Raw genomic sequence first — 19,424 nt, forward strand, 5'->3', positions numbered from 1 at the left:
TCAAGGGGATGCGTGGAGTTTCCTCTGGAGCAAGAAGAGGCCAGCAGGGGTGGGCTATGCAGGCCTTTGGGGCCTTCCAAACAGAGGTCTTTATCTCAGAAGCAGGGGAAGCCACTGGAAGGTGTTTAAGAACATATGTATTGGGCGAGAGGGTGGGGCGTCACCTGATCAGACCTGCATTGTTGGGACTCTGCCATGCGGAAGAGGAAGGGATTGGAAGGGGGCCAGAGAGCAAGTAGGGAGCCCTGTCAGGAGGCTTCTGCAGTGGCTCAGGAGATAGATGATGGGGGCTCAGTCTAGGATTCCAGCAGTGGAGATAAGTGGATTTGAGAGCTATCTGAGATGAGAACCCTGGGCCTCTGGTTGCATTTAGAGGGTGAAGGAGAGGAAGGCAAGTATACAGGTGACTCCCAGTCTTGAGAGTCATCTGGGTGGCAGGTTGGGCTGCTTGCACAACCAGGGAATCGTGTGGAGGAGCAGATCTGGAGGAAAGGGAAGTTCCTTAACATGAATGAATATCACACTCACTGTGCTTTATGCAGGTCACTATGCTTGGGGAGAGGTGCTTCAAAAGCAAATACAACAAACACTAGCTGCCCTCAGGAGTGGTGCCAAAAAGAGGTACCAGCAATGGCTGCCTGAACAGTAGCCTCAAAGGTGCATTTATGGCTCCAGCGGTGATCACAGCAAAGGGCTCAGTCATTAAAGCCACTAGGAGGTTCTCAAATATCTGTTGTGTGACTGAATGTCCCAGGACAGGTACTGGGAAAAAATGAACCCACAGATCTTTATTCAGCACATTACTATGTGCCAAGCCCCACCTCAGGGTAGGATGGAGACAAGGGAAGGGCAAGATCAGCCCCTCCTCTCAAAAGGTGTTCACAAGTGTCGAGGAGACCAAGTAATCACACAGAGAACCACAGGGCAGACTGTTGTAAAGGCTGACCTTTGAGGATCCCACTTGGGGTGGCCAAAGAGTCAGGCAGGAGGGAGTCTGAGACCTGGGCCCACCAGGGGGTAAGGGGAAGAAGGGAGGAAGTGTTTAGGGGAGGAGGCCGGCCTGAGTCTTGAAGGACCAGTACAACAGAATGTGTGTGGAGGGCGGAGAAGGGGGTCAGCTAATGAAGTGTCACTCAAGTCCAGGCAGAGGAACCCCTGACAGGCAGTTCCAGGTGGCACCCTGCACTGACAGGATGACACCAGTCTCGCCTCAGATACCTACATGCTGAGATGGTTTATTTTTTAAAGGAATTAAAGTCCTGTTTAAAAACAGTGGGGACATTTTCTCAAAAGGCTCATAAGCGCAACTCCTTAATATCAGCAAAGCTCAGTGCACCACTTTGCTGGAACGAGTCCCTCTCCCACCATCATGAAAACAACCAACCAATCAACCACTGCACCGACCTTTGTACAATTTCCTTTCTTCCTGCAAACTTCTTTCCGTCCGCCTCCACTGCCCCCACCCCCGGCAAGCCTGGTTCACTTCAGCCGAATCTCTTTGCCCCTTTTCCTAACCAAGTCCATTTCCTCATCGCTGGAGGCAGCGGGGACCCGGGAATGCGGCGTGGGAACGGCCCTTCCCAGCCTCCAGCCCGGGCCGCACGTCCCGGCTGCGGACCCTATCCCCGTCTCCTGGGCCGAGGGCGAGTTAGAGACGCCCTGTCTGGGGTTCCGAAGGAAAAGGACGACTGTCACAGTGCCCCGAAGAGTCATATCGGGTCGGACAGAGAAGAGCGCTCCGTGGAGGTCGCAGCGGGGTAGGGGGTTGGGGCAGGCTCCCGGGGACGCGGACCCTCCGAGCGGCCGGCGGTCCCCTGGGATGACACAGCGTTTCCTCCGCACCCCGGCTCTCCCCGAACGTCCTCGCTCCATCTCCGGCAGGGCACCAGCCGGTCGACTCGCTACGTCAGTGAATCCCCCGCCGGAGGGGAGAGGGGTCGCCGGGCGGCGGGTACCCCTCGGCTCGCGGCCCTCACCCATCCCCACCGCGGACCCTGCTTGGGGTGGAGGGCTGGGAGCGGGGCCGCGGGGCACGGATGCTGCCCAGAGGCTCCGCGGGCAGCTCGGAAAGAATGTCTGTCGGTCACCACCTGGGGAATAAGTTAGAAGGCATCTGGGCCACACCAACTTCTCACCCAGGGCCGGACTCGAACTTTCCGCCTGAAGCGGACGGCTGCCCTGCCCAAGAGACCCTGCAGAAGCGGCTCGGACCCGGGAGCTCGGATCCCGGGCCGCGGCGGGCAGTGGCCAATCACAGAGAGCCTCGGGCGGGAAGGACTGGAGAGCACGGGCGGATGGGGAGTGACGGCGCCGATGGCCAATAGGGAGCCAAGGTGGGAGCCCTCGCCCACACCGCTGACCAATGGGAAAAAGGCGGCTGTGGCCGAGGTTCCCCCAGGCAGTAGCTGCAGGCTCCCTGGTGGCCGCGGGTCGGAGACCCTAGGGCTAAAGAGGATTTTGGAGAGGAGTTTGCTCGCCCTCCCTATGCTACCCACCGACCCTCAAGCCACATCCCGGTCCTCACCTGCTGGAAGCGGGGTTTGCCCAGCTGGAAAGGCGGTGCATCGGTCGAGGCGTTAGCGGCACTAGCCGCCGCCGCCGCCGATGCTGTAGTCGCTGTATCCGCCATGGCCACTGACGCCCGCAATCTCCGGCCCTTTTAAAATGTCCCTCCTCGGCCCCCGCCACAGCTGTCTCTCCCGATTGGCCGTAAGCAACCGCAGCAAGCCGGCGGCGCAAGGGGTTGTGGGGAATGTAGTTTTTCTTGTCACGGAGCTTGACAACCCTAGACAGCGGAGAGTTGCACCGACTCAGACCGGGTCTCGGTTCCCGCCGCTAATTTTGCAGGCGTCGGCAGTCCGGGAGGAGTGTGCGTGTACGACTCTTAAGGTCTCGATAGGGGGCCATCGAGCGACCCCTCGCTGGTTACCTGCCCCTAGAAGTTTGAGTTGCTGCGGTGGGCGTCGCTCCTGGAGCTGCATGCAGCCCAGAAGAGCCCTACTGAAGTGGGTCCGACCCTTGGACCAGATGGGCAAGGACTCCAGACAATAGGGTAATCCTGGAAAACTTTGTACAAAGAATTGCACTGCAGAATCTTCATGCAGGTCCTTCCGTCGCCACCCTGCCCCTCGTCCCTTGCTCTCCAACTCAGTTCCTGGCGCATGCTGGGCGCTTGCCGCGCCATTGGCCCAAAAGACCTTAACTTTTTAATCTTAGCCTGATGCTGACTCTTTCTGGTCTCAGCCTAAATATTGCATTTGCCAATCCTCGCCCTGCTTCCGCAAAATCCACTACATATTCCTATAGCAGCCAGCACTTTCCTTTCGCAAGCCCTTGCAATTTATAATTATTTGTGGTTTTGACTATCTGCCTTTCCTACTGTGAGGTCCACAGAGCAGGAGTTTTGACTTTTGGATTCATTGCTAAGTCCTTAGTGCTAGCTGAGAGGGCTCACAGCAGAAACTCAAGTATTTGTTGCTGTATGAGTTAAACAGCAAGGACTTAAGAGCCTTGGCAGCCTTCACTTCCTCTGGCCAACCGGAGATCTCTCCCGGGGCCCAGTTCCTGGGCTGGAAGAGAACTGGGATGGGGGGAGGGGGAGGGGGTTTCAGAAGTGCTTAACAAGCACCAGCTACAAGGACTTTAGGTAAGAGGGGAAGTACTGCAGATTGTAGAGCAAGGCACTAGCAGGGATAATAAACACCCATGCACATTAGAGTAGCAGATTCCTAGCTGAAATATCTGGTCAGTGAGCCAGACTGGGGGGAAGGGCCACGGGAATGACTGAGGGACAGCTGCCTGTTTTGCCCAAGAGGACAGTAGAAATGTTTGGTTTTTGACCTTGGGAACCTAACCACCACCCCACCCCTCCCCCCACGCCCGCACTGTGAATCTCCTTAGGCTTATGGTGAAGTGCTGGGTTGGCTCATGCCTTCTGGACACTGCATGATCTGTAGCAGTCAGTTCCTCTTCCATGTCGAACCACGAGAAATGGACTTTTCCTAGCTGGAGAAAGTCTAGCTGGCCATGAAGAAACCATTTGTATCTTGGATTTGTATCTTATCTTTCCCTACTAGACTAAGTGGCTTGAGAGTAGGAATCACGTCTTTTAAAATCCCTCTGTATGCCCCACATCACTCGGTAAATGTGGGTTTCCCGGGAATGAGAAAAGACAGAGCCCGGCCCACTCAGCAACACTGTGCTGCTGCCCCTGAGGTTAGGGCAGGGGCGGTTATCATCCGAGAACCGCATCATCTTGATTTAAGGCTGCTTTCTCCCCCACGGAAGCCTCCTTCATACACTTATCAAAACAGTAACACAACAGAGCCACCTGCAGTATGTTAATTTTTTATTCTTCATAAAGTGCTCAAAACATAAAGAACAAGCTCTTTATAAACAGGCGTTACAACTAGGAAGACAAACAGCAAAGCAGAACTGTGCCTGCTCCCTGCCCACCCCACCTGCAGCTCTCCTCCAAGTTATGGCTAGGAGCAAAAACAGCCACAAGAACCCCGGGCTTCAGCTCAAAACTCTTCTGAAGACATCCCTGCCCTGGGCATTTTGGAGGCCCATAATCAAGGGCGAGTGGAAGACCAGGATCAGGACTGAGACTGAATAGAGCCCAGAGGAACACCTAGTGGAGGAGTGATCCCCTTCCTCCTGAAGAGACACACATCCAACCCCCAATGACCCTCCCGAAACATGATCAAAGTCTTGAGCACCTGTGAACACTCCTCAGCTCTGACGAGTGATTCTTAAGGTAGATAACATGACAGGGGCTTTCCCCCATGTGTGGGACTCCTCGGCTTCATCCTGGCAGAAGGAAGACATGACCCGGAGAGCACATCCCTTTCCACGGCTGTCCGAGTGACCCCACAGGCCGTCTCATGAAGAAGAGGTAGTCACAGAGGAGCTCTCACCTTCTCGGTGGGCCAAAAGCATCCCCCTTCAGCACCTCCTCACCGCACAATGCTAAGGCAGAGTACCCCCAGCCACCAAAGATTCCCTGCAGATACCATGGGCAAGTCTGTCATGTTTTCTGCAAGCAAACCAGGGGCCGGGCCAAAGGACAGACACTTTGTTTCAAAGTGCACTGCAGCCAAGCCAGGCAAGGACATGGAGCAGACCCTTTCGGTCTGGTCAGCAGCTAGTGGGTGAATGGGAGGGCAAGGAAGGCTTTTCCTAAGTGTAGGCAGAGGGGGACCTCCCACTCCCAGAATGTAGTTTTTATCCTAGGACCCTCCTCAATTTGTGCTGAGGGAGGAGGAGAGGATGGCAGGGATGCTGAGGGAGCAGCAGCAGCCTGGCCGGAACCTTAGCTGAAATTAACTCTAGGGGAGGGGCAGAGCATGCAGCAGGGCTGCCCCCACCCTCCTGTCCCATTCCCAGGGCCCCAAAAGATCCAACCCCATGTGCTCAACAGGAGGGGAGGGGGACGCCAACTAGGGGGAGAGGTCTACATCCGGAGGCTTTTGACCCTACCCACAAAAGGCACATTTTAATTGGTTTCCAAAAGTTCAAACCCTGCAGCAGCACAGTTTTGGCATCTGGACAGGCAATGAGAACAGAGCTGGAGGCTTGATCCCCAAACATAAGCAGCCCAAAGCCTGGAGGTGGGTGAGAAGGGGCTCTCCCCACTCCTGTCCCAGCTCTCCATGCATTCACACATGACACTCAATGCAAAAGTCAGCAGACGAGGGTGGGGAGCGGCCCCCATCATCTCCCGCCATCTACGCTGCACTCGCTCGGCAAACAGCTGAAAGCAGTCAGACTTGGGACACGGCAGACTAGACCATACAGGCTCCCTGCTCCCAGGGAAATTGGACGTGAGGCTGAAGAGTAGGTGCCCTGGTTGCCCATAACTCACAGAGAACTGGGCGCTTGGTCCCTGCCACAGCCCCAGTACTACCAGGAGACCTCCAGAGGCTGGAGGGAGGTGGAGAAGACAAGGGTTTAGCCGTGGAAGAAATGCGGGTAATAAAGTATGTCCCAGATACCACCACATCGCATTGCAGCTCACCCCTGCTCCCTCTTGAGGGCGAAATTCTTTGCTCCAATTCCCTGGAGCCCCCAAAGCTAAGGGGTATGAAAACAGGCAGATGGGAAAGACTCAGGGCTCCCAAAGACACAAGTTGTACACAGAACTTGATGGCGCCAATGGGAGTCCAAAGGGCTCCCCTGCCAGCAGCCCCAGTTGAGGCAGGAGAGAGCGGGAACAAGGGGTGACAACAGAGGACAGGCTGCACCCAGACCCAGGTGAGAGTTCAGCGGGAGGGAGGGAGGGAGGGTGCGAGCCCTACTGGGTAGTGGGTCTGCGCCAAGCCTCTGGGGATGGGGGTGAAGAGGGCTACTTGGGGGGAGCAGGGGGAATCTGCAGCAGTGTGGGCGAGGTCTCCATGATCCGCACCAGCAGCCGGTCGATGTAGCTCTCTAGCTCCTGCACGTGCTCGTCGCGCTGGCTCAGCTCCCGCTCCCGCTGCAGGAGCAGACCGATGAGCTCGTCGTGGGTCAGGTGGTAGTATTTGGCCGACTGGTCCAGCACACCAGAGTCCTGAGGCCAGAGGGAGTAAGAGTGAGCAGGACAGCCTCAGGCCCACCTGCACCCCAGTTTCCCCACACAGGCCCTAGGAGCTGCCTCTGTCCCAATGCCAGGGACAGCCTAACTGGCTTCAAGGCTCTGGTGAGGGGGGCCAGGCCTGCTCCTTGCTCCACCCTGCCCAGCACCCGGCCCCTGACCTCGAGACACCTGACATCTCTTCACAGCACCAAACGTCTGCTCTGACGCCCCAGGCACCCTGCTGGGCCTTACCTTCAGCCTCTTGGCGTCCACAGTCTGGCCAACCTGGGGGGCTGGAGCCACAGGCTGAATGCTGCCAGATGTGACGGTCTTGAGCTTCTCCAGCCCGCTGCTCAGGGCTGTACTCAGACTAGAGCGGGACTGCTTCCTGTCAGGGCTGCCCTCCACTGGGGCAGCACTGAGGGGCTTCACAGGGTGGGGACTGCAAAGACAGAAAGGAGATGCGTTATGGGGAGGGATGGGTGGCACAAGGAAAAGAGGGGCCACCTTCTCTCTGGGGCCAGCAGGTCTCACCACCTGGTGGTGACTGCCCCCCAACGCCCCTGCCCTCACTGCTCTCCTCAGTCCACCACCTGCCCCTCCCCGCTGCACCCCCTTCACAGGGACAGCAGAGGCCGTCCTGCAGACTTCTCTGTACCTAATCCCAGTCTTTGCCAGAGCCACCCCCTCCAGCCAGCCCCCCTCCCTCCTCTTCTCTACTGTAACGTTTCTCTAGGGGGATGATCAATCCTCCCAGTTTCCTAATTTTCCCAGGACCGGGGATGCCTAGGATGTGGGACTTCCAGTGCTGCTAAAGCCAAGGAAGACCTGAGCAGACTGGGGTGCTTGGTCACTCGCCCACCTCTACCAGCTGCTTGCCATCAGCATTTACAGAGGCCTGAGAAACCCTCCCTTGGCCTTGTCTTCGCCTAGCCCTCACCCTCAGTCATCCCCACCTCTTCTTCCTTCTCACCCAGCCTTTCCAGAGCATGTGGACCACATTCTGTCTCTACAAGTTCCCACCTTTCGTTGACTCCTCAACCCTTTAGGACAGTGGCCCCCACCGGCCCGTCACAAGTGTTCCTGCTGAGGCCACCAACCCCTCAGTTCTCACCTCACTGACCTCTCTGCAGAACTGACCCTTGGACTGCTCACTCACTCTTTCCTTTGGACTGCTCTCCTCCCTGGTTTTCCCCAAGACCTCCGTCTGGTTTCCTGACACCTGACATCCTTCCCAGGCTCAACTGAGGGTCTGCCCCTGGGTCCTCTCCCCTCCACCTCTGATCTCCATCTTCAGCCCAGACCTCACCCCTGAGCTCTAGACCTAGGCAGACAGTTGCAGGCTGGCTCCAGAGGAACCCACACTCCCCCCCGGCCTGCCTGCCCTTTCCTACGCTCCCTCATGGTGAGCGCCAGGCACCATTAGCCTTGTACGGCTCTAGTCAGAAACCTAGGAACCCCTCGGAACGCCCCCCACTCCCACCTCAGCCTTGACAAACGTCAAGCCCTGCTGCCTTCTCACCTTCTCTCACACTATCCCCCCCTCTCCAAGCCAGCGTTGAGTAAACCTTTTTCCAGCCACACCCAACTGCTAAATCAGCTCCTCCGGGGCAATCTTGCCCACCTCCAACCACTCCTCCGTTCTGTGTGGGACAAGGGTCTCACCTCCCCAGTGGCTCCCTATCAAGGTAAGAAAACACAATCTCTAACACAACCGGGCCCCTGCCCTTTCTTCCTGACCCCCTACTCCCTCATTCACTCCAGCCAGAGGAAGACGTGCTCGCTCTCATCTTTAGGTTCTTGTCAAAGCTGCTGCTGTCTGGAACACTGCCCCTCTGCCTGCTGGCCTGCTAACGCCTACTCATGTTTCAAAGCTGTGCAAGTCCACTTCCTCCAGGAAACCTTCCTGATTCCCCCACGCTGACTAAGATGACTCTCCTCTGGGATCCCCCAGCACCTTGTACCTGTCACGGGTACCCAAACTGTAAGCATCAGCTTCCAATTCAACTTAACCTGCCTCTAGAGGACCTCCTAAATTTATACTTACTTCACAGAGGAAGTGGACCATTCAGGAGGAGGAAGCAAAACAGCTTATCCCAAGGCCCCCGAACACCACTGAAGGGAGGCCCACCCAGACCCAGAGAAGCCAGCTCTGATACTCAGGACAGGGCTGTGGGTTCAGGGTCACAACCCGGGAGGAGAGGCAGAGAGCCAGGCGGGAGCAGACGGTAGGGAAAAGAACACATCCCAGCCCCTCCTGCCCATCTAGGAGTTTATGTTAAGGGTGAGGATGTAAAGGCAGCTCTCATGCCACCTTTGGGCTGTGCTGAGGGAGGGCAGGAATACCAGTGCGGCATAAAAACCCCCTGAATGGGGGGCCAGGAGTCTTGGGCTCTCAGTCTGACTGCCCCCCCACTACATCTGAGGGACCCTGGACCCTGCAGCTCTCATAGACTCCATTTCCTCATCTGATAAATGGGGACAGCTCTACTTGGCCCATCAACGTCATGATGGAAGGAACATGCCAAGCACAGATGTGACGCCAACTCTGAGGAGAATAAAACTTCCAGAAAGTGGTGAGTATAATTAGAAGTGGTGCTGGAGTGTGGCAGGGCCAGCTGAGGATGCTGTCATCAGAGCAAGGAAGCCCTAACCACCTCCTCTCCCTCACCTCTGGGATCAGCATCACCACCTCCCACTGGAACAGCAGTCGGGAGCAGCCCAGGCTCCTTCCCACCCACTTTTCACCTATCAGCACTGGCCCCCTGGGGTTTCCCTTCCCCGGTTCACTTTTATCTTCCCCTCTGGATTGGGAACTCCTTGGGAATACGGTGGGAACCGTGTCTTTCATCTCTGTTCAGTGCCTGTCACACAGTCGACACTCAGTGAATCCGGATGACCAAAGGTATGAGTTGGTGGGCTGGGGGCCTCCCAGAGGCCGGCCAGTGCTGGAGCCTGTGCCCCTCTGCTCCTCCCCACGCCCCACTTCTTCACTCAGGTCTCCTGAAGTGCTAGACTCCCTCTGGGCTTTGCTGCCCCGTCTAAGTCGTACGCCATTCCCCACAGTGACCTGTCTCTCCGGGCCTCAGCTCTGGTCACCCCTCACCAGCCACCCGGTGAGGTCACGGCCTCATAATTCTTCCAAAAGAGACCAATGCCACAGTGACCACAGTCACACAGGCATCCTCTGTCCACTCAGCACAGTCCTAAGCACGTCAGGACCACCCCCTGAAAGGCACAAATGCAAACCGATGAGGCACCTGCTGGGGTCAGGAAAAAAACATTTTTCTGAGGGTCATGTATGTGGGGAGCATCTTAGCTTTTCTTTTGTCCTCTAAAGGCATCTTGGCTCTCCTCTCTGACCTCAGGACCAGTCCCTCCCCTCTGGCTCTCTGCCTTCCACAGTCTGCTCCCCCAAGGGCCGCCATTTGACAAGCTGCACTGCCCTAGCCCCTCCTGTGCTGAGAACCCGAGCTCACATCCCCCTTTCCCTGCTGGCCCATATCACTTCTCCCCACCTCATTCCTCACCCCCTACACCTCATCATCATCATCCCCCAAACCCCCGGCTTATGGGGACACCTGCTGGTCCAAGGTCCCAAGAGGAAGCAGCTTCAGAGACAGTACCACGGAAGGCGCACGTCTCCAAAGCTTCCGCCGTCCTGCCTTGGGGTGAAGGAACCCCTCACCGGCCCCTGGAGGAGCTGAAGCTGCTCTGCGCCCCCCTTCCTCCTAGAGACTGGTTTCTGGGCGCCTGCTCACCTGGCACTGGGATGTGGCTCCTCAGCTGGTCGTGTCTCCAAGGGCAGAAGCGCAAGCGGGGAGGCTGGGGTGACTGCAGCGTGGTCCTCCCCAAGTGGAGGGGGGGAGCTCCCAGTGGGGGAGGCTGGCTCCCCGGGGGGCGGGGAGGAAGAGGTCAGGGGCCAGGCTCCAGGCAGGGGCGAGCACGGAGGGCTGGGCCCCCCGTGGTGGCAGCTGGCCCAGGGTGGGAGAGGGGGCCGCGGACAGGCAGGTTCTGCGGGGGTGGGCAGCTCTTCGGGACCACAGTGGACGGAAGGGTCCCTGGACCCTGGAAGGGGTGTGGACGGGAGGCTGGGGGGATCTTGGCTCCCCTGAGGCAAGAAGGGGTTCAAGGCATCCTCTTCCGAGACCCACAAGTCAGCAAGCTGAGAGCTGCCTGACAGGAACCCATGTGCCTCTCCTACTGGTTCCTGGCTCTGGGCCTCAGGAGCCTCAGGGCCTTCTCCTCTCTCTGGAGCCGCCCAGATCTGCTGACTCTGAAGAGCCAAGGTCTTTGAGGGTGTAGGGGCAGGACCCTGAGGACAGCTGGTGGGCCGAGGTAGGCAGGGCCCAGACACAGGAGGGCTGGCATCCTCTGCTAGATCTTCCAGGCCTGGCCCACCCAGCATGGCTCCAGAGTGGCTGTCAGACTCTGACTCCGGCTTCTCGCCGCCCTCCTCCTCCTCCTCGGCCGCCTGGGGACCAGCAATCAACGCACTTGGGAAGACATCTTCTCCTCCCATCTCTGACCCCCTGCTACCCAGCCCCCCTGCCGCTTTCTCCTTCTCTTCCTCCACCGCTGCCTCCTTCTCCTGGGAATCTGAGGGTATGAGGAGACGCGGTGGCTTGGGCGGTGCTGTGTTGGGCTGCAGCCCCTCGTTCGACACCCACTCAGGTTCGGGCTCTGACTCCGGCTCCGGTGGGGGAAGCCCCTCACTCCTCTTGGGGCTCACAGGTTCTGGCGACTCTGGCTGCATCTGGGGAGTGGGCGGCTCATCGGACTCTCCCCGCAGGACTGGTGAGGAAGACTCAGCTGCAGGAGAAACGGTGACCACATCCCACGGCCAGGAATCGTCAACTGTGTCGAGCTCATGGAAAAGCTGGCTGCCATCTCGGGACGCCTCCTCGTCCTGGCCCTCAGGGGCACTGTCTGGGCCAGGCAGCCTCTCCCACAGACTGATCACTTCTGGGGAGCTAAACAGAGACGTCGCACTGTCTGCCAGACTCTGCCCTGCTTCCCCTCCTGGGGCGGGCAACTCCCTGTCTGCTTCAGAGTCTGAGGCTCTTGGGTGCAGCTGGGCTGACGCGGAGGGCAGGCAGGCCCCTTCCGCCCCGAGGGGCCCCGGGTCAACCACACTCCTGCTCCGAAGGTCCAGTCCCAAGTCCAGAGGAACTCTGGGCTCCAGCCACACGCTGCTCCCACCTCCTTCTCCTCCCCCAGGGTCCCCCTGGGGCTCAGCTGCTTTCACTGTCACGGCCCCAGGGCCTGGGTCTTGCTGCCCAGTCACCTCCAGCCCCACTCCTGCTGGGGCCAGGATCTCACTCCTGGCCTCTGGACGCAGCCTGCTGGCAGCAAAGATGTTGAAGGTGTCGTCCCACTCAGGCGGGGCTTTCCCAGGGGAGGCCAGGGGAGTGGGGCTGGCCCTCGAGGCACTGGGGAGAGAGGGAGCAGGTGAAGGAGAGTTTAGTGCTATGTCGGCTACGAGCTCCTCGAAGAAAGGGTTGCTCTGCAGGGAGGAGAGGAACGGGTTGGTAAGACCCAAGAATCCCCATGGGTGGCTTCAGGGATGGCGGTGGCAGCGGCAGCAGCGGCAACAGCGGGGGAGGTGGCTGCAAAAAGGTTAGTGCTTAGCATAGGAGCAGAGGTGGGAGCAGGAGTGGGGGGGCCGGAGCACAGGGGGAGCAGGGGACGTGGTGAGGAAGAGCAGCTGGGTCAGATTCTACCTGAGGAGACACGTCCAGGCTGTGGAGGGAGACAAAACCGTGAGCCTCCTGGTTAATGCCAAGACTGGAAACGCCCCTGCTGAACACCACACCCCTGCCCGCCACCTGCCTGGGGAAGAGGTGCCACCGTGCTCCCCGAGCTGGGCTCGGGCACGTGGGCCAGGGGACGGAGGGAAGACCCCGATGTGTACATGACGAGGCATCACCCAAGGATGAAGATTCTAGGCAGAGCTCATCCGGTCCTCACACCAACCCCGAGGAGCAAGAATCCCACTTAACAGGAGTGATCCCAACTACTACCCCATGCTGACGACTACTCGAGGCCAGACTGACACCTGAAGAACCAACCAGAAAGCACCTGACATCCCTTTATGGACTGAGACAGAGGAAAGAAAATACCAGCTGGCTTGGACAGGATAAAGAGACCAGAGAAAAGCAAGGCCCAGGTATTTGGCTGGATGAAGCCAGCACTAACAGAACCCAGCCGGTGCCCGACATTCTGACTCCTGAAACAGCCTGGGTTCTCCTGAACCCTTGCACAAATGAGAGGTAATGATGGGGCTGTTAACAGGCAGGACAAGGTGTCAGCTGGAGAGGACGTGGCCTTTTCGCTTCTGGGAAGGGTACCATAACCGGCCAAGGAGGACAAGACACTGCTGAGGATGTCTGCTGTCAGGCATCCACCTGGCCTGGCACATGGCAGGCAGCCTCCCTCACCAAGGGCACCCACGGGCCAGCCTTGGAAGCAACGCTGCTGGGGAGACAGAGGCTGGGATGTGGCAGCAGAGGCAGCAGCAGCAACTCTGGATGTCACCAGGGGCCTCCCAGGGTCCCCCACACAGATCCCTGGCCCCCCTGGGAAATCCACTCCTTGATAATACACTCACACTCCCCAAGATACGTGCTGGCCTTCAGGTGTCCCCTCCAGGGTCTTCTTGGAGGGGGCATGTCCTGCACTTGTACCTTATCTACAGCATGCAGCTGACGTGAGGGGAATGGGAAGGAATAGACTCTAAAATTAGAGCTCTTGGCTTCCCCGGGACAACCCCCGGACACAGACAGAAGTCCAGAAAGACAGTGCAGGGGGAAAGGGGGACCCAACACCCCTGCTTTCAGCAGTCTGACAATGGTTTGAGGCTCCTTGCAGCTGAGCCCAGACTTCAGGGGCCTGTCAGTGGCCTGGATTTGCCTGCTATTTGACCCCCACCTTCAGCCCCCCTCTAAGCCCCAAGATCCCCATTCCTTGACCCCTGCCAGCCCAGGTGGAAACATCCTGAAGAACTCCTACACATCCACCCTCTCCACTCAAGCTGCTTCTTCCCAAGGGGAAATGCTTGGGGCGAGCCCTGAGGTCCCAGAAGCCAGGCCTCACCAATCAGCCCACGAGGAACGATGGTTGGGGTAGGAGGGGCACCTATGGAAAGAGGCCCAGAAGTCTGGAGCCAGGATTCTTCCGGGAACCCAGGGGCCAGACGGAGCAGGTCCCACACAGAGCTGGGCAGAGGCAGGGCCAGCTCATCCGCAGACACCGGGGGCAGGCAATGGGAAGGAGTCCAGTTCAACCATCAGCACAGGTGGGCTACCCAGACAGGCTGGAGTCTATGAGCCCAGCCTCACAGGCAAGACACAGCCAGGTCCCCACCCCTGGGTTTCTCTTAAGAATCTAGCTTCCAGAGACTCTCCTAATCCTGTTTCTGCCCGACAATAACTCCCGGCCAGGGCGGGCATAGAAAGTCCCATCCTCTCCCACCCCACCAGGGCTTCCCAGAACAGCTCTGCCTCTGCGGTCAAGGCACGGTAAAGACACCGAAAGAGGGAGGATCCTGAGCCCAGAGTCCCAACACCTCCAAAGGCCCCTTTTCTCCCTTCATCGAGATATATCTACCTTGGGGACCAAGGAGAGCAACGTACCACCACCATGTGGGTCAAGACCCTGCCCTCAGCCCACCCCCACCATCGGAGCACCCACTCCCGACACAGCCCAACCCTGCCGGCAGGACTCAGCCCCCAGGAACAGGGCTGGGGGACTCTGAGCTGTCTCTCCCCAGTGCCCTGTATGACAAGTGGACAGAGGGGTCTGATGGAAGCAGCCCCATCAGCATTAAATAGCACCAAGCTTAGCTCTACACCCCTCAGCCCTAGCCTGGCCCCACTCACTCTTACAGTCTTGCAGCAATCTGGCTGACTGTCAGAACCGCAGGGCAGGAGAGGGCAAGGAAAGGGCTGGGAGCCCCAGGCTCGGCTGGCAACCCTCCCCACACTGGCTACCCACAGGTGCACACAAACCCGTTGGTATGGAACCAGCAAAGGGCTTTCTCTGGAGGAAAGTGTGCCCCAGGGGCCAGGCCTGGCAGCCTCCCCAGAGCCAGCACAACCTCTGAGAGCCTCTTGTCCATCCCTCCTACCCAGTAACACGTCCCCCTGTCCCCATGCCTCCCTCACCCTTGCTCAACACCAGGCGCACACTCTGAAAGTTCTTACTTTAAAAAGTCCCCTCCCGGAAATTCCCTGGCAGTCCAGTGGTTAGGGCTCCACACTCTCACTGCTGAGGGCCCAGGTTCAATCCCTGGTCAGGGGACTACCGTCCCACAAGCTGTGCGGCACAGCCAAAAGAAAAAAAAAATTCCCCTGCCTACCATTCCACCTGGCACAGATCAGATCAGAGACACATTCCCATGTGTTATCTTTGCAGGGTATGCTCAGAGGACAGAACCCACCATGCTAGCCCAGCACATTGCTGTCCCCCCACCAAGCAGCAGGGGCTACAACATATGCTGACTTATCTTCTCTTTTAGGACCAAAAGTTGGGGAAAGAAATCAGAAGTCCAAATGTCTCTGCCCCTTTGACCTGACAGAATAAAACTTCAGGGCCTTACTGTGGCTTAAGAACCTTAGAGCAATTGGATGAACCTGCCACTTAATACAGCAATCACCTGTTCCCTCCAACAGCCCCCCTTCTTCTTAAACACAGCCGTTGCTAGGTAACTCACTACACCAGGACACCTCTGTAGCGAGGGGCCAGGTTTCACTGGTGAACAGCTCTTCCTTAGACTGAGATGAGCTATGTGTCCTTGTTATTTCCATGCATTGGTCCCAGAGGTGGCAAGTGGATCTGCAAAGACTCTCCCACAGGCACTCCCTGAAAAGGCTAAAGCCAGCCTTTCAGGCATACCCACCCCAGCCAAAATGCCTTCAGCCAGCCCTCCTAAGGCTCCATCTCCTGGTGTCTGCCTGAGATGTGCCCCGATGTCCAGGAAACATGACTGGACACATCCTCTCCCTTCATCTGGGCACAGTGAGGTGACACAGTGGGGCCTTGCATGCTCTAAGTAGGCAGACCATTTAATTTATCTTCCAAACCAGAATGTTTTTAATAGAGTAAAGGGGCACTACTAACTATGCCAGGAAAACAGGCACAAACAGGATTTATGGCCACACTAACTCTAAGTCACTGGCATACAACACAGTTACACGTTTACACCACTGCGAACGCCGCTGAGACCCCGAGCTCTCTCGGCAGCCAGCGCACACTCCAGGCTCATCAGGACCTCACTGCTCACCACCTGGTGAGGGGCTGGGGCAGATGCAGAGACTGCTGAAGGCCACCACGATACACTTGCCTCTGTGTTGGGCCATGCTTACCCCCAATTTAAAAAAATGTCTGTATCTAACACTTGATCTCCTACTGTGCACAAAGTTCTGTGGTTAGTGTGAGGGGAGGGAACACAGGAGCTTGAGATGACCTGCTCTCAGAAAGCTTATACGTACCCTAAAAGGGTCAGAAAGGGACAGACACAAAGACAATTCGTTTTGGCACTGGTGGTTTCAACACACACGGTCTTGACGGTCCTAAACACACACTAAAGTGACCTGTGCTGCAGCTTAGGGTGAATGGCTCACAGCAGGGCTGGTGAGCAGGGATGAGATCTGTGGCCCAAACCTCAACCAGCCATTCCCCAGCCCCCTGCCCACATGCTGGTGGGGGCTAGTGCAACAGTCATGGGACCTGGCAGATGAGGGACAGGTCAGGAGGAACAGGAGGACCATCTTCCTGGCCTCTCCCAGCTGCTGCCTTCTCCAACAGCAACAGTTTTTTCTCTGGATACTGCGCACAGCACATACTGCTTCTGGCCTCTGCACGGGGCCTCAGTGCAATGTGGGAACACTAGAGGGCGCCGCTGCCCTGCCTAGTGAGGAACACCCAGCAATCTGCAATGGTAGCCCCGGGGCAGAGGCACCCAAACCTCTGGACCTGTGGACAGGATCCCCTTGGGTGTCTCGCAGTTACATTCGGTCACTCCAGTTCTAGGTGTCCAACTTATGGCTTCCTGCCGCAAGTCAGCTCACCTCTTATTCTCTCCTCAAAGGCCCCAAGACCTCTGGGCAAGCACCAAGGGTGGTTTCTTCCAGGCCAGCCCTTCCCTCCGACGCACACAGGGCCAGCGTGATGCTGACAGGGCTCAATGTCCAGGTCTCACACCTCTGCAGGCCAGGTCACTGCACCCCAAGAATAGTCCCTTCCACCCTGCCTGGAGGCAAGGCCACAGAGCCTGCCCCTTCAGCCACTGTAAGCAAATGGGTCCCAGGGAGGGCAGGAGGCCCCATCTGCCCTCCAACCTGCAGAGGACGAGCTCGGAATTCAAGTACGAGAAGGGCAAAACTCTCAGCTCCCTTATGTTCGTCCATCACCCAACTTCTCTTGCCTCTGAAAGGCCATTAGGAGACATGGAGAAACAAGGAAAACAGAGGCTGTAAGCACCAGCAACGGCAACCGCAACATCACTGTCATGGCCTGCAGAGCTCGAGCCCAAAGCCTGGCACTCGCCTAGAAACAGCCTCACAGAGAAATGTCCCCCACATCCATCCCACCCTGGAAGAGGCCCAGAGACACCCCATGGACAACAGCACTGAGCCCACGGTCTGTGCCCCTCCCTCCACCACACCACCTACAATCTCTGAGTTGTCACAGGGCCACCAGCTCAGCCTGGGCATCCCCTTCTTCCTCTAGGCTGCAGGTAGCCAGCAGTTCCCCTGGGCTCCGATGAGGAGGGCTGGGCAGTAGGGAACCGAAGCTCTCCTAAGCAGGGGAGACATCACCCAGAGACTGATCCACCCCACACACCCAACGATGAGGCTGTACGGAGAGCTGCCAGGCGGCCAGGGCTCAAACCTCAAAGGCCCTGTGTTTCTCTCCCTGGTCCTCTGAGCAAACTCAGAATTTCACAGGGCAAGAAAAGAACCAGGACTTCAGGAGTCTTCTCCCCTCTGCTGGGGAAGAGGTTTAGGGCCCCTCCCTTTGCCCTATCTCCTGGCCCTTTACCACTGCGCCCACTCTTCCCACCCCGCCTCCGGCCCACATAGCCACTGATGGGGACAGGCAGGCTTGCTGACAGGACAGTAACGGCCGCCCTTGCCACACTGGCTGGGGTTGTCACAGATGCTCCTGTCCAGGGCTGGCCCTGGGCCCTTGGCAGGGGGGAACACCTGCTCCTGGCCAAAGCCCGGAGCCCCTCCCTGGGCCCTGCTGGATAGTGAAGCAGCCTCCGCTGGCTCCAACTTAGGAAGAGATCAGAGGGCCAGGGTGAGGGCTAGGGACTCTGTCCCAGGCCTAGGCTGAAGGACTCCTGCATTCCTCTCCCAGGTGGGACTCAGCATATTCAAAACAGAGCAGCCGCCATCAGCACTTGCCATACCCCAAGACCAAGAGACACCAGAGAGGGCCAGAGCCCCAGGAGTCTCTAAGGACACAGGGTAGGTCACAGATTTCAGGGGAGCTGCCCACAGCCTCCGGCCAAGGCCGGGGAGCAACCGGGGGTGAGTGTACAGGGGAGGGGGTGGACACATCAATTACTCAACTCCCATCTCTCAGAGAGAAGAGAGCACAGAGACAGCTGGGACGGCTGGTGTGAAGCCATCTAGCTTCGGAAAGGGTGGGGGAAGTCTGAGGTGAGTCCTTGGTCCCCACCTCTCTACCTGCCAAAGCTTGGTGACCTTGAGGCCAGGGGGCAAGAGGTAGAGGTTGGGAAGCAAAGAATTCATACAAACGGCCTTTCCTGCTTTTGTCCTATTCCTCCCCCTCCCGCAGGGGATGGGTGTGCCAACTCAGGAAGTGAGGCCCACAGGACCCCCAGAGCTCTGTGCCCTTCAACTCACCTGCGTCCACGTGCAGACAACAAGCCGCGGCTTAGGGAGACAGGGTTTCCCGCTCAACCATGCAAAGCCAGAGCCCCAGCAGCCTGCCCAAGGGTCCCATCCTGCCCCATTCTCCCTGCCCCGGGGTTCGGTGCAAATACCCCAGCATCCACCCCAGGGATTAAAGCTGGTCTTGCCAAGGACGTACCTGGGTTTCTGAGTTGGTTCCTTGGCTTCTCTCAAGCCAAACCAGCTACTTTTGGCCTTTTCCTCCCCACTGGACGAGTGGTGTGGGGAGGCCCCCAGAGTGGGAACCCCCTTCTCCCCCAGAGAGCCTCGGCGCCCCATCTCGCTCCGACTCAGCCCCTGGTGGTGATGGTGGAAAAGGCCCATCCGGGGCTTCCGCTCCTCCTTCCGGGCTCCCTCCTTCTCGGCCACAGCCTCAGAGGAGGCCACCATAGGTGTGGCGACCTGCACCGGCCTCCCCTCTGAGGGCCAGGCCCCCTCCTCCTCTCCAGAGCAGCGGGCCCCGACGGCCAGCACCTGCGAGCTCAGCTCCTCCTGTCCAGGCACCGCCTCTGAGCTGCCGGTGCGGCGGCTGCCTCTGCCCCAGGAGTCATCCGCAGAGCGCGGCCCCTCCTCAGAGGGCCGGGAGGAGACAGTGTGCAGGGGGCCAGAGATGGAGCTGCGGTGCCGCAGGGGCCCCTGGGGCTCCTCAGTGTAAATGTGGCTCCCGTTGACGCAGAGAGAGGAGCGGGAGGCCCCGTCAAGGTGGCCCTGAAGGTCAAGAAGGGCCCGGGGAGGAGCGGCTCGCACCTGGCTGGCCTCATCGCTGTACGTCCTTTTATGGGTGAGCGACTTGGGGGACTGTGCCGAGTCCCTGCCTGGAAAGGAAGCACACGCCGAGTTAGAAGCCCGCTGCCCGGCCCGGCCTTCCCTACACCTGAGGGGAGAACCCGCACTGCCCCCCTCCCCTCCCCTCCCCTCCCCTCCCCCCTCCCCTCCCCTCCCCA

The 19,424-nt window shown here is 58.4% G+C and overlaps 2 protein-coding genes across 15 annotated transcripts in view; both read right to left on the reverse strand.

Annotated features, from left to right (window-relative positions):
• The window catches only part of SFXN5 (sideroflexin 5), a 116,643-nt gene extending 113,883 nt beyond the window's left edge, over positions 1–2,760 (reverse strand). For 5 of the 8 annotated variants that reach the window (XR_003438284.1, XM_027132014.1, XM_027132010.1 and 2 more), the window contains exon 1: positions 2,525–2,667. Coding sequence is in view for 7 of the 8 variants with exons in the window: in XM_027132014.1 (XP_026987815.1) it covers positions 2,525–2,629 (105 nt within the window). In the remaining variant the exon portion in view is untranslated. Of the gene's footprint in view, positions 1–2,524 lie in introns of all 8 variants that reach the window. The other 3 variants (XM_027132013.1, XM_027132011.1, XM_027132015.1) reach the window with 3 other exon arrangements.
• Positions 2,761–4,333: 1,573 nt separating this feature from the next.
• RAB11FIP5 (RAB11 family interacting protein 5) overlaps positions 4,334–19,424 on the reverse strand; it is a 36,649-nt gene continuing 21,558 nt past the window's right edge. The window contains exons 3-7 of one of the 7 annotated variants that reach the window (XM_027132016.1): positions 18,620–19,295; positions 12,280–12,298; positions 10,318–12,062; positions 6,809–6,998; positions 4,334–6,550 (exon numbers count right to left, since the gene is read on the reverse strand). In XM_027132016.1, the coding sequence (XP_026987817.1) occupies positions 6,347–6,550; positions 6,809–6,998; positions 10,318–12,062; positions 12,280–12,298; positions 18,620–19,295 (2,834 nt within the window). In that variant the 3' untranslated portion in view covers positions 4,334–6,346. The other 6 variants (XR_003438286.1, XM_027132017.1, XM_027132018.1 and 3 more) reach the window with 6 other exon arrangements.

This window comes from Aethalodelphis obliquidens, unplaced genomic scaffold (assembly GCF_003676395.1).
Source record: "Aethalodelphis obliquidens isolate GAN/ISIS:26980383/991018 unplaced genomic scaffold, ASM367639v1 scaffold40, whole genome shotgun sequence".
Taxonomy (NCBI): Eukaryota; Metazoa; Chordata; class Mammalia; order Artiodactyla; family Delphinidae; genus Aethalodelphis; species Aethalodelphis obliquidens.